At 38.7% G+C, this 18,744-nt stretch overlaps 1 protein-coding gene across 4 annotated transcripts in view; it reads right to left on the minus strand.

Annotated features, from left to right (window-relative positions):
* The window catches only part of RYR2 (ryanodine receptor 2), a 567,940-nt gene that overhangs the window by 204,273 nt on the left and 344,923 nt on the right, over positions 1-18,744 (minus strand). For all 4 annotated transcript variants that reach the window (XM_081039034.1, XM_081039033.1, XM_081039032.1 and 1 more), the window contains exons 26-29: positions 14,791-14,950; positions 11,561-11,708; positions 3,486-3,694; positions 1,492-1,666 (exon numbers count right to left, since the gene is read on the minus strand). In XM_081039034.1, coding sequence (XP_080895160.1) covers positions 1,492-1,666; positions 3,486-3,694; positions 11,561-11,708; positions 14,791-14,950 — 692 coding nt within the window. The remainder of the gene's footprint in view (positions 1-1,491; positions 1,667-3,485; positions 3,695-11,560; positions 11,709-14,790; positions 14,951-18,744) is intronic.

Below are 18,744 nucleotides of genomic sequence, written 5' to 3' on the forward strand. Positions count from 1 at the left end.
CTCTGCAGCACTGACATTCGTCATGAGCTTAAGTACTGTGGGCGAGAATTCCACCTGCTTAGCCTCCTAACGTCATCTTGTGAATGCATGTCCTATAGGTTAAACAAACAGGATTCACACAGGCATTTCAAGATTTTTACCCTCCAAAGAAGAAAAGCACAGTATGCAGACATTTTAAAATAACAACCAATTAAAAAAATAAAATCCCCAGTTATAGCCATAGCACTGGCCAGTATAGAGAGGTAACTAAGAAGAAGTCCCCCTGCCCTGACATGCAAATGCTTCTAAAGACAATACCAGAGAAAGGGAGAAAAATGATGAGGGTTAGAGTGCCAGTTTCACCACCCAGAGGTATAGGTGTACAAAATAGGAATCAAGTTATAAAAATACAAAATTCCTATTAATTTTGCAAATCTGTGTTTGGGAAATGATGGTCATACCTGCTCAGAAACCTGCTGAATGAATGAATATAGAACTTAAGGTAATAATGAGCTGGCTAACTTTTGGAAGATCAGTGAGTACCAACTGAGATGTAGCTTAAAATGTAAGACTATATATATATTCAAAGAATAGGATACATTCAAAAGCCATTCTGGACAAAATCATTAGCTCCTTTTGAATGAGATATTCAAGTAGCATTTTATTAAAGGCTCTCTTGTTTCTAAGTAGCAACCCTGTTCAACAGAACTTATGAGATGGTGTCAGTGTGCTATACCTGTCCTGTCCAGTAGGGGCAGCACGAGCCAGAACTCCATACTGAGTGCTTAGGACATAGCAAGCGCCACTAAGAAGCTCAATGTTTAACTATATTTAATTTAAATTAATGTAAATTTAAATAACCCCATGTGGCCAGTGGCCACCTTACTGGAAGTGCAACTCTGAAGAACAAATGCCTTCTCATTTGCTTCTCAACAGGCTTTCATCTCTCACAGTTCTGCCCCAGGTCATCTCAGGGCCCACAGGAGAGGCGTCTGCTCTCTGCATGGTACTTCCACAGGACTTTCTGCATTCCCTTACTTTAGAACTTCTCCACTGGACAGAAATGAAGCAAGTGTTGATTTCCTCTGGTATACTGTAATCTACAAATGATTTTCTTCACCTTTGTCATCTCATCATCCAGCATAGGGCCTGATACATGGAGGCTCTCGTTACATTTTTGTGAAACGAATGAACAGAAAGAAGTTAAAAGCAGCTGAATAAACAGGGAATTCCAAATGAAAATTTAACATTTGTGGAAAATGAACCTTTTGCCTGCCATTTATTTTCTTAGTCACACTCGTAAAAGCCATTTCTGCCTTATTGAAAGTCTAGCTAAGAAGTATAGATAGCACTTCTGCTACAGTAATTTCAAAGGTGTCTGATCCAATAAGCCATGTGGGGCACCCATGTGACTTCAGGCTGCAGCTCACCTGTGCTCGCCCTCAAACCAAAATGGCGGATATGAAGCATCAGAACAAAGAGCCTCACTGTGGCAACAACCTGAACACTCACCGTCACCAGTGTCGAAGTCCTTGAAAGCCAGTTCTGAACCTGAATCATCAAGAAGGATTTCTCCGTTCAGTGTGAACATCATGGTGTGTTCCGTCATGTCGACCATACACCCCACAACATCGCCGGCTTGCCAAGAGCGCCCAAAATGCTCACTGCCCTGGTGCCAGCGCTGGGCCTACAACAGAAGAGTCATTTGTCACCACAAAAGCCAGGAGAACAGCACCCCCAGCCACCACTACCTGCAGGACCCCGAGCCTGCACATCTGTCCCCTGCAAGACGCGCTGAGACAGGGAGTGTCTAGGATTTCTAAGTCCCTATTAACATGACATGTTATTGACTTGAACAAAACCCAAATACTATTTCATGATTTTGAGTCTTTCCTTTTAAAAATCTACTTCACATACTTTCTATTAAAAGAAAAACTGTCTTTAGAAATTAATGTTTCTCCCTACAATGAATGCTTCCAAGGATATGGGTTATTTTTCTCTATGCCCCAAAATACCAAGAATTATGAGCAGAGAATCAAGCTGAGAATTTATCAGTAAAAATGACAACTGCATTTTCATCTGCTTCAAAATAAAATTCCATTCTTTGGAATCAATGGCACCAATACTTTAACAAAATAGAAATCTAGATATTTCAGCATAAAAACCAAACAAACAAAAAGTTTCAACTCAAATCTAAAAATATTCTTAATATGTTTGCTGAAATAACAAGCTAAAGATTGAATGTAGATACCAACACTGTTTTGTAAAGATAGCTGAAACCTTGTAATATAAATATTAGGTTGGTGCAAAAGTAATTGCAGTTTAAAAGGTTAAAACTAATTGCAAAAACTGCAATTACTTTTGCACCAATCTAATACATTTGAAATAAAGTTTGATAAATGTGACTTTTGAATCTATACTATATTCTACTGATTTATAGGTATAAAATTCGTTATATTAATTATTTTGTCAGGTACATCTTTGACTTTCCCCTTAAGCATCACCTCCATTGTGAACTAATATGTAGTGGGATATAATCACCAATGCAAAACAATAAGATTCTTCTCAAGTACAATATATTGTACTTTTTAGAAAAATCTATTTAACTAAATTAGGTATCAAAAGGTGCTAAATTTTTCCATCTGAAATAAAAAACAGGATTCAGGAAATGTCATGTTTCAGAACAAAGTGGGTCAGTTGTCCTTGAAGACATAATACTAATTTCTAGCCTAGAAATGCTTTCCCACACATACATACCTGAGTGCCCAATTGTCAAATCTCTACATGATTGCTTATTTATTCTAATTTTCTTTTTTAATTAAATGTTTCCCCATGTGAAAAAGAACACAAATTCACTGAAGAAATTCCGAGAAAAAAATAAGATAAAACAATAAAATATGTATAATTTTATCAACCCCAAATGACTGTTATTATTCTATCGTGGCTATGTTCATATGTACATATTTCTATTTTAAATATTTAAATATTAAATATTAAAGATAAAATAATCTTTAAACATGTATATAATGTATAAATAAATAATAAAATAAGCACCTGACCAGCTTTCCCCCAGCTTAAGAAATGAAAGTTACTAACACTGTAGAAAACGAAAATTTTTTGTGATTATAAACCACATAGCCTTAGGTATTCTTGCAGTTATTAAATGTATGCGCCTAGCATTAATTATTGCTTGAGGATAATTTCTTCCATGAAATTGCTGTGTCAAAGTGTATGCATTTTTCATTAGTATATGTATTTTTCACACTTTTGGTAGACCAGGGTGATTCATCTTTTTGATAACAATTTCATTGTATTTGTGGGGTGGAGAACAATGTTTTGAGACAAGAGCAAAAGCTTTCCTAGGAACTAGTTTTCCAAATTTGTGCTCTGGAAGGCGCTGCTGTTACTGTACTACCCAAAGGTATTCCAAGGGAAGCACCACCGTGTCCGTGGCCCTGGGGGAGCCTGCAGGCCCAGACGTCTGGTGCATTGCCACGTCCACTCACCTTGAAGCCATCAAATGCAAAGGCACGCTCATCGGAGCCCAGCTCCTGATCAGGCTGACAGCCTGGCCTGCTCCAACCAACTCTCATGTCTCCAGCAGTGACGGCCTCGAACTCAAAATACCACCTTCCTGCCTTCACAGCATAGGTCTTCTCCGCTCGGAAGATGCGGAACCTCTCCCCTGTGCCGCTGCACGCGTCGGCTCGGGCAGCTGTGAATTGAAGGAGACTCTGGTGACCACCGGACGGGATACTGAAAGAGGCGGTGGAGATCACACAAGTTGAGTACGTAATTAAACCTCCAGGGGTGATGCTAACGATTCTTTCTATTCTCATCTTGGTTCACATTATACAAACTGTTTTCTTCTAGATGATTAGCCATTGTCAGAAGGTACCAGGGAGTGGAGAGCACAGGGCTTCCATAGGAGAGGCAGCTTGTGAAGCCTCAGAGACATGGTGAGTGTAGGTGATGTTGTGGCATTAGCCTCTTTTCAGGAGGGAATTATCTTTCTGTAGAACAAAAACCTAGCAGCCGCTTGGCGGCTTGGTAGTGGGAGGTGAGACGAACATGAGGGCATAGATGGGAAGAAGAGAGTATAAGAGATTTAAACTGCTCCATGTAAGAAATGAATAGACATCCATGGGTAAAAGAGAAGAGGGGGAAAGCAGCCAGGAAGTGAGGGGGAAAGAAAAAGCTATAAATAGCGGAGAATAACTAAACACAAATTTCCTAGACAGGAGGCTGAGGGCTAACTTTCCCACTACCCACATAATCACTGGCATGTGCTACACACACAAATGTTGTGTTTACGAGATTTTGGGGAAAAATAAAAGATCAAGTCTAACACTGGTATCAGTGTGATGCAAAGGGAAAAAATATTTGTAGGAAATGAGACGTATATGCACTGGGAGTGCCAGGGGTGCGAAACAGAACGTGGGACCAGCATGACCATGAGAATGGAAGCTCTCAGAAGTCACAGTGCAAAGGGACAGGATGCGCTGAACTGACACCTCAAAGGACATGGATATAGGTGAGATACAGAGAAGGAAACAGAAGTAATCTGACCAAAGTCACACAACTATCGATGGCAGAATCTGGGAGTGACCGCTGGCTGAATTCTCTGCTCTCTACCTCTGGAGCTGGCACAGAGAGTGTAGCTGCTGGTTAAATGTTAGTGTTCACCTGTTCTCCTTTTAAGAGTTGGGAAAGACCTTATAAATAATAAAAGTTTAATAACAGCTTCAAGCGATGAAAATAATCTAGATATACTCTAAAGGTCACCAATAAACACAGTTAGGTCATCTTTAATGATTTAAGATGAAAGTAAAAAAGAAAAATTGACTGAGGTCCTAATTAGCTCCACAGTAGGAGCTAATTTAATGGCATGATGAATTATTGCTTTTTGATGATGTTTGGGGTGATTATAGGGCATATGGCGGAACTGTATGTGCTAATAAACCTTTCAACCACAGGTGTAAGTTTCTGAAAAACAACCCTTTTCCCACCATCCCCCCACAACACACATGCACACACCGTACCACCTAGTCTGTTCCAAGCAACTCTCATGTCTACAGCAGTGACGGTCTCTAATTCAAAATGCTACCTTACATGTGTGGCTCACGCACACAGATAGGCACACTCACGTCATGCAACGTATTCAAACATCGTACTGAAAATGAACGCATTTGTTCTGGTCAAGATGGCAGAGTAGGTGAATGCAGTGCTTGCCTTCTTCTGTGACCACATCAAAATTACAACTAAGATATAGAACAATCAACCCAGAGAACCATCTGAAGACTAGCTGAACAGCTGTCCTATAACTCAGGACATACAGAAGAAGCCACCTCAAGACTGCAATCCTAATAAAAATATCTGCATTCTGCATGTGTAACAAAAAAATGTATGCACTAATACAGTTTAAAAATAAGACACATATAATACTACATGGAGCATACAGCATGTACAAAATTCTCTGAAGAGTGAAAGTTTGCTTTTGATACATTCAGATTGGGGGTGGACAGGGGCCAGAATGAGAAACAGAAACATCTCTATGGTGAAGGGTAAAAAATTCCTCATGTCCATTACTTAATAACGGAATGCTTTATGAAAGGTCTTTATGAGAGAAAACTACTTTTTGAGGAACAAAAGATGAGATATTATGACACTTGAAGACAGTTACTGCTACAAAGAAAATAGCTGTAAATGTGTAATATGGCAAAAAGGAAAAGTCAAATTTTCAGAGTTAATATTTCCTCAATAAACAGCACACAGATCTGCTGCTTCCTTAAATCATGGTTGTAACTTTCCCTAAGTAATGTAAGAGACAGAATAGGATTTGTGAACTACATAAACATTTGAAGATTACGTTTCAGGAAAGAAGAAAGCTTTTAGGTAGTTACCCGTATTTTTAATTTTTTCAACATTTGCAAATAAAGTCATACATTATATTCTAGTATGCACTAATAGATAAAACACACTATTTTCTAAGTGTGGACACCAAACTACTGAAAAACTCATACGTTCATTTTCTCCTCATCTGTTTCCAGGACACGGGTTTCCACTTATACGCAGTGTGCTCAATGAAAGGAAACAAACTTTAAGTCAAACTTAAGTCAAATATGTTGGAAGGCCAACTTCATATAAACATAGAAAGATGACTTCCTTAAAAGCCCCCTACAAATTTCTCTTGGTATTAAAATTGGCCACTAAACCTCTCCACTAATATGGAGAATAAAAAAGGGATCGGGGCTATATGGAAAAAGTGTGGCAATAAGAGGTGTGACAATGCAGGATTTCTTAATCCTATTATTTTTTTTTCCTGACCTTACATTTCTGCTCCAGTTTTATACTCACTGATGACACTCAATCTGAACTTGAAATGAATATGCGATTTACAGACACATTAGATCTTCCGCCAAATGTCCACGTGGTTTATGGCTCATATTCTGCATTTCTCACATTAGTTTCGGGGAGCTTGCAACCACAGTTTAAAAAGCAATAGGTCAGAGGTGGATGGATGGCTCAGTTGGTTAGAGCACAAGCTCTCAACAACAAGGTTGCCAGTTCAATTCCCGCATGGGATGGTGGGCTGCACCCCTGCAACTAAAGATTGAAAACAGCGACTGGACTTGGAGCTGAGCTGTGCCCTCCACAACTAGATTGAAGGACAATGACTTAGAGCTGATGGGCCCTGGAGATACACACTGTTCCCCAATATTCCCAACAAAAATTTAAAAAATAAAATAAAGTAAAAAGAAGCAACAATTCAACACTCTGTTTCTTGAAAAAACACTAATATTTAATGAAAAATCTGGCTCCACAGAAGTTAAAAAAGAGAGAGAGAGAGAGACCCAGGTAACAAATTTCTTTTGAAAACCTGTAACATCGAGCAGCTGTACATAAAATGAGTGCTCTATAAACACTTGCCGAATTGAATCAAGGAACAAAGACACCCAGGCACGCAGCTCATGGGCTGCACAACTGTCCCCCAAACATGCAACTCTAGGATCTGCTTGATTTTAAACACTCTACATACATATATGTTTGGTGGACAATTCTAGCTGGTGTGTGTTACATAAATGATTTTTTATGTTGTTATAATATAATCATAATTGACATTAAAAATGAAGTCAGCAGATATATTCCTATTGCACTTACTTTATCAAGGCTGTTGGTACTCAAAGAAGAAATTCAGGAATTATGCCTTTAACAACCCACCTCAAGATTAAGAGCAAGGTCAGAAGAGCACTATGTTCCCAGTACCCTGAGAGATGCTGACGCAGAGAGATGCTGACACACCTATAACTCATCAAACAGGGCCTAAGCAATCTATGAAGGCTGCACGCCAAACCATTCATTTAAGACACTGACCACTAGAGGGCAGCCAAGACACAAGTATGTATTAAAACTATAAGTTATTTATAGTAAAATATGAAGGAAGACAGGTTAGTCTCTTTAAATTTCACACATATCTAGAAACCTTTAGGAATATTTATGTAATTAAAAAGTTATTGATGCATGTCTATAGACTAACAATGAAATCTCAGAAAAAGAAATTTAAAAAAATTCCTTCTGCAATTGCAACAAAAAGAATACCTAGGAATAAACTTAACCAAGGATGGGAAAGAGTTATATACTGAAAACTCTAAGACATTTTTAAAAGAAATTGAAGAAGACACAAAGAAATGGAAAGACATTCCATGTTCATGGATTGGAAGAATCAACTTAGGTAAAACGGCCATATTACCCAAAGCAATATACAGATTTAACGAAATCCCCATCAAAATCCCAATGGCATTTTTTAAAGAACTAGAACAAAAAATCATCAGATTTGTATGGAACCACAAAAGACCCCAAATAGCCAAAGCAATCCTAAGAAAAAAGAACAATGTCGGAGATATCACACTCCCTGACTTCAGCTTGTACTACAGGGCAACAATAATCAAAACAGTATGGATTGGCATAAAAACAGACACAGAGCAATGGAATAGAACTGAGAAACCAGAAATAAACCTACGTAAACATGGACAGATAATTTTTGACAAAGAAGCCAAAAACTTACAATGGAAGAAAGGCAGCCTCTTCAATAAATGATGCTGGGATCATTGAAAAGCCACTTTCAAAAGAATGAAACTAGACTGCTATTTTTCACCATGTACCAAAATTAACTCAAAATGGATCAAAGACCTAAACATAAGACCTGAAACAATAAACTGCATAGAGGAAACCACAGACACTAAACTTATGGACCTTGGGTTCAAAGAGTATTTTATAAATTTGACCTCAAAAACAAGGAAAGTATAAGCTAAAATAAATCAAGAGGACTATATCAAACTTAAAAGCTTCTGCACAGCAAACAAACCATCAACCAAATAAAGAGGCAACCAGGCAAATGGGAGATTTTTGCAAACAATGCCTCCAATAAGGGGCTAAAATATATAAGATACATAAGAAACTCATACAACTCAATAACAACAACAAAAACAAACAATCCAATTAAAAAATGGGCAGAGGACCTGAAGAGACATTTCTCCAAAGAGGACATACAAATGGCCAATAGACATATGAAAAAACGTTCAACATCACTAATCATCAGAGAAATACAAATCCAAACCACAATGAGATATCACTTCTTACCAGTTAGAATGGCTATCATCAACAAGACAAATAATAACAAGTGTTGGAGAGGCTGTGGAGAAAAAAGAACCCTCATACACTGTTGGTGGGAATGCAGACTGGTGAAGCCACTATGGAAGGCAGTGTGGAGGTTCCTCAAAAAATTACGAATAGAATTACCATATGACCTAGCAATTCCTCTCCTGGGTATCTACCCAAAAAAATCTGAAAACATTTATCCGTAAAGATATATGTGTTCCAATGTTCATTGCAGCTTTATTTACAGTGGCCAAGACATGGAAACAACCAAAGTGTCCTTTGATAGATGAATGGATAAGAAGTTGTGGTATATATAAACAACGGAATACTATTCTGCCATAGGAAAGATGAAATAGTACCATTTGTGACGACATGGATGGATTTTGAGATTATTATACCGAGTGAAATGAGTCAGACAGAAAAAGTCAAGCACCATATGATTTCACTGATATCTGGTATATAAAACTGAAAACAACAAAAGAACAAGACAAACAAATGAAGAATCAGAAACTCATAGACACAGACAATAGATTAGTGGTTACCAGAGGGTGGCGGGGGGTGGTAGATGAGGGTAAAGGGGATCAAATATATGGTGATGGAAAGAGAACTGACTCTGGGTGGTGAACACACAATGTGATATATATAGATGATGTATCACAGAATTGTACATCTGAAATGTATGTAACTTTACTAACAATTGTTACCCCAATAAACTTTAATTTAAAAAAAAAGTTATTGATATTAACCAGCCATCCTTTTAAACTCCTGCTATTATTTCTAACTAAGCAATTTAAGCCTTGATAAAACCTTATAATGAATAAGAACAAATTAATTTTTCAAATGTTTAAAAATAGTACTTAGAACAATACTTTAAAGACAGTACAATTCAAAACTGACTTTATATTCAATTTATAACATGTAAGTATTCTGTTGACTAATAGAAAATAGATTATAACCCTGATTAATTACATAGGGTTAGATTAAATTCTATCAAAATTTTAGTGCCCTTAACTTTTTTAATGTCAGCAAAAGCAGTGGAGCCAACGACAAATTAGTATTTTTAGTTTTATCTTAGTGATCACCAAAGTTATTTTACTTTACTCCACAAAAATCTCTCGAGTCTACTTGTTAATTTCCATTTTTATCATCCTAGTTCTGAAAATCACAATTTCCCCAGAACTTCCCAACTGGCCTTTACATTTTGATCACTTCAATATCTAACTCAGATGCCATTTTCTCCCGTTACTAATTTGTCCGACTGGAAATTAATCCTTCCTATGCATTTTCCATAAAGATCAATTAAATCCCTATCACGAGGTGGGCATGCTGTTTGATTCTAGGGTATACTGGTGAACAAGAAGCAGGATCTTGGCCTCCACTGTGGAAGCTACTAACTACACTAGCGTCACCATTCACTGCTCACATAAGATTGAACCCTGTCAGCGCATTATCGATAATGTGAACAGAAAGGAAATGCCTCGTGCATGCATCGCAGGGGGAAGCAGTCTATAGGAATTGTCCCTGAGGAAACCCAGATGTTGAAGTGATCAGACAAACTTTAAATTAGCTATTTTAAGTATGTTCGAAGAACTAAAAGGAAACATGTATAAAGAACTAAGGGAAAGAATGAATATGATGTCTCACCAAATAGAGAATATCAATGAAGAGACTGATAGCAGAAAAAATATAGAAATTGTGGAGTTAAAAAGTACAACTGAAATAAAAAATTCACTAGAGGGGTTCAACATCAGGTTTGAGCAAGCAGAAAAGAAATGCTCAATGAATTTGAAGATAGAGCTATTGAGGTTATCAGGAATGAAAAACAAACACACACAAAAAGGAATGAAGAAAAATAAATAGAACCTCAAAGGCCTGTGGGATAAAATGAAGTATGTCAACCTACACACAGTGAAAGTCTCAAAAGGAGGGGAGAGAGAGAAAAGGACAGAAAGAATATTTTGAAAAATAATGACCAAACACTTTCCAAATTAGATGGAAAGTGTTCACAAGCAAGGAGTTCAACAAAATCCACATTAGAATACATCATAATCAAATAAACTGAAATCCACATTAGACACATCATAATCAAACTACTGAAAGAGAAAGACAAACGTTGAAAGCCCCAAGAGAGAAGCAACACATCACATACAGGAATCCGGAATCCTCACTAAAAGGGGCAGCCAATGTCGCATCAGGAAACATGGTGGCCAGAAGGCATTGGGGCAACCTATGTATCCTGAATTACAATTCTTTGTTGTTCCCAAATAAACCCATTTCACTGGAGAACTATCTCGCTGTCTACTTGTGTAAACGCAACAATATCAACTCTTGCTACAGGAGCAGAGAATTAACAAGGTGCTCATTTTAAACCACATTCTTAAAAGGTATTATTAAAGGGGAATGTGCTCTTTATACCTAGAACTTTTCAAAATCCATTTAGTTAACACATATTTATTGTCTATTCTGCGTTTTCCTTAAAGCAAACACTTGCACCAATTCATTAATATTGCCTACATGAATGAGTATAAATAAGGAAGCTTTAGAAAACACTAGCTCCCACTACAGTTTATTGCCATAAACAACTAAAATCAGCTCTTCTGAAGGAGAGCAGGTGGAGTGAGGGTGGGTAGGGGGATGCAATATTATAATGAGAGAGTTAACGATTCATCTCAGGCTCTCTGGGAAGTTACACTCATTTCTTCCCCTTGAAAGAAAATCACTGCAATCCTGAACCACTCTACTGATAGATGGGTCTAATCCTTCAATGCCCTTCAGGAAAAAAAAGGCTCTAAACTATATACTACATACTAACTTACATACTAAAGGACTCTGTCTTGTACTCCCCCTTTTATTCATGTATTGGGCTTTGAAAAACAACTACGTGGTTTTGTAACCAGAGGGAAACAAAGTGAAACCGAGATACCGTGGTCTTGATCTGGTGCCTCTAGGTTGTAGCCGTACCCCAGCAGCGTGCGCACAGCCTCCCGGAGACTGTCTTTATTTGATTTCTTGGTTCTGTCATCGAGAAGAGTGTAGGGAACGAGGCGAGGGTTTCTTCTGTTCTTTACATCCTACAGGGGGAAAAACGTGAGTGGTCATCAAAGTAATTTCAACAACTTTTGGAAACGAGGCAGTAAACACAAGAAAATTAAAGTACAACAAAATGTAAGGCCCCTGAGGGGAAAAGCTGGTTACCCCGATTCCCTTTGTCTTCTCAGGCTACAGAAGTTACAGGAACACTATATTGATATAAAGAAGATTTAATTGAATGGCTGCATCCATTTAAAGCAAGCCCCCTCCATCAGGAGAAAACGTTAACAATAACCGCAGCAACAACAAAAGGCAACTTGAAGGACCTCAAACCATCTTCCATTGGCCATGGTCACAGGCCATGGGCTAACTAGAGGACATACCGTTTCCTTGCACAGTTGACTGACAAGTCTTGGTTACGAGAAGAGCAAATTAGTATTGGTCACAGGATTTTGAGACAATGAACAAAGAAAGCTGCTATCCCTTATTAAGAGAAAAACCAGTATACAAAGAAAGCCATTCTATGACCTCAAATAGCTTGAAAATATGTGTTGACTCCATCAACCAGTGAAACCAGGAATACTGACATAACTGCAAAACTCACAATGTGTCTATTAAAATGAGACTCCAAGTTTAAAATGTGGCTAAAATTGTGTTGACAAAGTAAGAAAACGGCTGTCTTACTGTCATAGCAAAAGGATTCCTAATTTTAGAGGAAGTACAAAACTTCTTGTCATGGGAGGTGGAGAGGCACTAAGGACTGCAAGTCTGTAGGGCACATCACTTAAGAAATGACTTCTAAGGAAAAAAAAATTAAAGAAGAGATGACTTCTTTCCATTCACTTCTGAGACTCGGCTGCAGCTTTTGTCAAAGACACATTTTCCAGAGGCACATTCAATTCTCTACCTTAGCATGAAGTGGAACTGGGGGTCTGTGGATATTCCCAAACCTCTTCAAAGAAAAAGCTATGTGGTGCACAGGGTTGATTGGGCAGGAGCAAAGAAAACTGTTCCTACTTTCTGCTTCCCGCTCTCTAATGATTGGTACTAAATACCTAATCTGGAATACATGAGCACCTTTGACACCCGGAGGCAGAATTATCTGGGTGGTGTGATGAGGATGCAATTCCAAAGCCACTCCAAAATAAACAAGCAGTGTAAACAGAGTGCTGGCAGCATCAAAGCAGTCACAGCGCCCCTTCTTTTCAACATGGTTTGGCCCCCCAAACTTTTCCTATATAGAAATTCAGAAGCTGTGTGGTGAGAATCTGATTGTTAAAAGCAGGTACCAGGGTTTCATGCATATTCATGTGTGAAATAACCATATCAGAGAGACAGAAAAGAGATAACAAGTGAACTCCTGCTCTCAAGGAGTTTGCAGTCTGAACTGGATTATGTTAACAGGAAGGTGATGGAAAATTAAAGACAACACTCACCCAAATAATGCAGCCAATGAGTGATGTCAGTGGGGAATGTGGTGGGGGAATGGGGAGAGAGTGGGAACGAGAAAGGGTTCCAATAAGGGCTGGGCCACCTCAAGCAGAGCCTGTGATTTTATGAGGCGAAGGGACCTTGTGCGCAGGAAGTGGCAGCCTCCTGGAAGCGGAGGCCTGGGGAACTCCTGCCTATCCGATTGAGCCATGTGGTCTTCAAGGCAAGCAGAAAGCCAATGTGAACCCATTACCCTCTGTGGTATAAGGTTCACACACACACACACACACACACACACACACACACACACACATTGCTTATGCACATTTAGTGTTGACATTCTCATCAGGCACAGTTCGTTTAATTCAACAGAAAAATATATCATTTTAGAAGGTAAAACAAAGCTATTCAAGCTTTCTTTAGCCTTACATGATAAAAATCACTGGCTTGAAAGGATTAGAAATACAGTGTTTTCAAACCAACATTTAGCCTTTCTCCTGAACCACAGTCAAAGTCTATACATAATAATCCATCTTATTCCTGAAAATCTTTAAGCAAAGGCCACCCTCCATGGGGAGCTGGCAAGAGGCAGTGCCACGAGGAAGGGAAGAATTCTGGCTCTGGAGCCAGGAGGGTTGATCCCAACCTGGTTGGACCTCCTGCCGCCGTGTGGTGCTGGGTAAATGGCTCTCTAAGGCTCCCTGCACACCATGTGTGACCTGGCAATCAAAACCGTTCATCTTTCATGGAATTGTTTTGAGAGTTAAAGAAGAAAATATGTGAAAAACTGTAGGCACAGTAACTGGCTTCTTACACAAATAGCAAATTGTTGCACAGTATTTGTTAGGTGCCAGGACTATCATAAGCCTTCCTTGTACATAAAGGAATCCGATGAAGTGCATTCATTTACCGATGAGAAAAACACTGGCACAGAGAATTTACGTAGCCCTCCCAACCAAGGTAATGTGGCCACCAAGAGGCGAGACTAAAATTTGCTTTTAGCCCCTCTGCTATGCTGACTCCCTATGTAGTGACTGTTAGCTACTCCCACGGGTGCCCCCATTCACAGAGATCCATTACTCTGAAATCCAGAAGCCTTCGAAAACTCATTTTTGACTAAGTTTAACAAAGACTCAGTGTGTGGCAAAACATGATCTGAATTGATGCAAGGCTGCCTATAGCCTTTATTTACCCTCTTGATGTTATCCTGCCCACGCTGTGCTAAACAGATAGGAAGCTACAGTCTGCTGCCCTGCAGAGAGGGTCAGGTAACATGCAAAACCATCCCGTCACCACTCTGAAAACCAAGAAACATCTGGATTCTGAAATTCATCTGGGCCCAGGGGCTTTGAATGCGGAATGGTGGGCCTCTTCTATTACTATTTTATCTCAATCATCTCACATTTCAAGAGTTTCTCCTAAAATACAACATCAGAGAGAGAAATGCCACAAAAGCATGCTATAAATCATTGCCCTGGTAATATTCATGTGCACCTCACGTTAACACCCAAAGGTACAGTCATCTGTCAATCTTCGAGTCTAGCACCAAAGGTGTTTTAGCACATCGGTATATTAAGATAGCTGTATGATATGAGTTTTTAAGTCGTCATTGTTTAACCTCTCCTGTTACAATCATGTTAGTTACCCCTTCAGTAAACATCAACCTGCATGCCACAGCGTGGCACCACCTACCTGCTGGATGCCGTAGGTCCAGCCCTGCCGGATTCGATCCCGGGCCCACACATTATGGGCATTTTCTGCCAACTTGTCCACCATCGCTTCCTGAGACGGGGTGAGCTTGATAAAGCTCAGGTCCATGGGGGCAGGCTTGTATCCACTTGTCAGCTGGTAACTACAGACCAAAGCAAAAGCAATATGTAACTGGTTTTTCCACAAAAGTCAATGCTTAAGAATCCCTGTCTTTTTATGGCCCCACTTACTCTGTTTCATAAACCACAATGGTAACCATTGGTGAAGCACCAGTCAGTGAGTCTGGGCCCTTTCCACTCAAGCCAATAACTCATTAGGTGGAAAGACCACACCATCTTTAGGTTTTCATTGTTTCACCAGTGAAACAGAAAGGCGACAACTCACCTAGCTCTCAAAAGTTGAAAAGAACTCATCATTGTTTGCATTCCTAATAGTTGAGGCTTTTGTATGGTATAAATCAAATTATTAGTTATTAATTACAATACTTGATGGATTTCTCATCCAAAGTTCTCATTTTTCTTCAACTCTCAAATGTTGTGTTAATATAATGTTTATTTAATAACTCTGTGTATCCTTTCAGATACTAGCTGTTCATTATTCTGTAGGAAAGTTCTAATGCATTTGTAAGTTATTTCTCTATTGCCATTCCTAGTTACATAATATTGGAAGCCAGGTAAGAGAGACGAGGAAATCCCAGGTTTTAAATATAGTGACAGAAATATCTGTCACTATATTTAAAACAGTGTATGGCAGATAGCAGCCCTTCAACCTACAGTTTTTGAAAGAATTAACTGTATTTACCAAGTTAATATAAAGATACATGCATCTTCATCTCAAAAATTCTCCTTTTGTGCAAGTGAAGAAAAGAAAATTCACCAATTATGCTAAGCTAAAAAAATAAATAAATTATCCAAATGTGAGAAACACTCTTTAAGATAAAATTATAAGTCATCTTTACCCTTTTAATTATTCTGTGTAACATCATTACAAGGTAAGCTCTATGACATCAGCGAGTTTGACTGCTTTTTCCCTAGCTATCCCCAGAGCCTAGAACAGTGCCTGACATGTGACAGACATTCGATTAAAATATATTGAATGAATCAATGTATTACAGCAATAAATAACTTTTGAGGTTGAATAAAGTTGATTACCTAAGTTACACCAATTTCATTATAAGACATCTGTATTTTATAAATCATTTATACACAAAAGAGTTAGAAATGTTTTGTTTTATTGAAGTAGATTATATTAGTCTGGCAATTGTAACAATTATGGCTATTTACTGTCTATGCCATTCAATTTACATTCATGTGCTAAATTTATAGACAAGAAATTTTTTAAATCAGAACTCTGCATGTTTGGGTAATTAACAGTATCTTTTTCTTTTTTTTAAAGGGAAGCCACATGGGATTTTTAACCACTCATACAAATCATTATATTTCATAGAATTCCAACCTTTAAATAAATAAATCTACAAACTGTAAGCACAGCATATATACAAGTCCTCAATTGGGAAATGTTTTCTCAAGCAAGAGCTCCCAGTGCACTTCAAATGCACCAACAGGAATTCAGGCTGGCAGGTGTAATCTCCCAGCTTAACATTATCTGCTAGAAACAGCCTCAGGAGCAGTGAGGATCAGTCTTTCGTGCTCGCCCACCTCCCTTCTCTACTCTCACCCTCCTCCCGACTTTCCCCACAATCGCCCAGCACACAACAGCACACAATTCTCTTTCTTCTTTCTTTTTCCATCATTTCTGATCCCGCCTAGCTGTCACAGAGGAGAGGCACAAGGCAAAGTTTGGAAACTAATCTACAAATAACTGATGAGTGTCTACACTGCCTGAATGGGGGTTGTGTGCACTCTAAAAGAGGGAAGATTCTTCGCCTGCAAACCGGCCCTCTGGGCAGACTTTCCAGCAACATCTCAGATGGAATGAGGAGGGTAGAAGGAGGTCTAGTAACGTGTAAAACTGCATAATAGTGGCATAGGATTTCTCCTTATTTTCTATATGTCACTCTTCCTCTATGCAATACCTACTGGAATTGCTTTAATCTGTGATCACGATAAAAACCCACGGACATGCAATTGCATCTGTTGATTTGAAATAGCACAATAATTAGTTCACACTTATTTTCGGATGTAGAAAATTCATAACTTTTTTTTCCTGACCCTGTACAAGAAAGGATTTAAACCGTAAAGCAGCCTTTTAAGTGGATAATCCTATCCAAATTAAAGTCACTCCCATTTCATTAAAGTCACTCCTATTTCCACAGCTGTACTTTAAATCATCTTCTATAGTAAAAATACAAATATCTTTGAAATTAATAGACTTCAACCTACTGTATTTGATAAAATATGCTGACTCAGGAATGCTTAAACCAATATGAATTAGTGACTTAACAATGATTTATCAGTCCATTTTGTTCATAGTACATGTTGATAAAGTCACTAAGAATCAAACGATTATATCAAAGTGAGATTTTTTTGAAAAGTAAAATGCATAAATGCACTTTGGCAAACAATGTCCATTTCATCTTATTAATACAATTCAATTAGGTACATAAAGATCAATCAACTGCTAATATGAACTATTATCTTCTTGTGATTGAAAAAGAACTGAAAATAGAGCTTTGCAATGAAAAGTGATTGACATGAATTTTGGAAGCTAACTGCTTTCAAGGAAAGTGTCAGATTGATTACCAGCAATTTAAAAGAAATAAATGAAAGATTGCCATAACAAATCTTGGGAAGCAGAATTTCATATAATGGAAAAAGTCACAACATTAGCAATTATATAATACAAATTATGTATAGCTCATAAACCCTCACGCAGCACAGCTTCAGAACAGATACAGCGACAAACCAAGTCTAGGCTGAGAGGCAGCTCTCCCTCCTCCCTCCACCAACAGACTGCAAGAGAGAAGCAGGAATGGAGGACCCACAGACACGAGGACAGACCCAGTGTGTGGACCAAAACCAAAGATCAATCCGGAACAGGTATCCCATCCCATAAGACACCAAGGGAGATGGTGACCAAAGACCCTGCTTTGTCCGACCTCCGTCGGGCTCCTCAGCCTTCCTTCCTACTAGGCCTCTGACCCTGGGCTCCATCCTGCTCTATTCAGTCCAATTTCAGCAAGAGTCCTCTGGATCACTTGAGTGACAAGTCCACCCTTAGTATCTGATGCCCCTGATCTGCCTTCCACGAGAATCCTATCAAGTCGGTGTTGCCCGAATTCCTTATCCTCAAAGTCTCCTCTTAGTGATTTTCCGTCCACTGACCCCACGCTGCTCCTAGGCTGGAAAGCCTCATTTGTCCTTGTAGTCAGAATGGAGCCTGACTCCATGCCAAGGTCTCACTTTACAGCTTTAACTTCTGTCCACCTCTGGTTTTCTTTGACATAATTAAGTCATGGCAGCAAAGTCCAATGAGATTCACCAAGGATCCAGTGTCCCCTCACCATCAGGCAAGTGTCCCAAACTTATGTAGCCCCATGAGTAACAGCGTATAAACCTTGAATTCAAATTCAACAACAAAGATTCATTCTGCAACTGGTCATTGAATAATATGGACCAAAAAAAATTGTATCTTTATAGAATCATGTTCTGAAAAGAACCAGGCAGCCAACAAAATAAACATAAAATAATGGTGTGTTCGAGTGCTATGTGGAAAAATCAATTAGTGAAAGGGGTGTGAGAGGAAGTACAATTTTATATAGGATACAATTTTTAAAAGGCCAAGGAAGGCGCTTTCAGGAGATGACATTTGAATCAACACTTAAAGGTGAGAATAAACACAGGGAACATAATTTTAATTGAGTTTGTGCTGAACAGACTAAGGTTAAATTTCTATGACCAAGCTGCTGTCTGGCTACATGGCCCATTGGGTTTAAATATGAAATAGAACCCAATCAGTGAAAATGAAAAACATGAC

This window comes from Rhinolophus hipposideros (assembly GCF_964194185.1).
Source record: "Rhinolophus hipposideros genome assembly, chromosome: 26".
NCBI classification, from domain to species: domain Eukaryota; kingdom Metazoa; phylum Chordata; class Mammalia; order Chiroptera; family Rhinolophidae; genus Rhinolophus; species Rhinolophus hipposideros.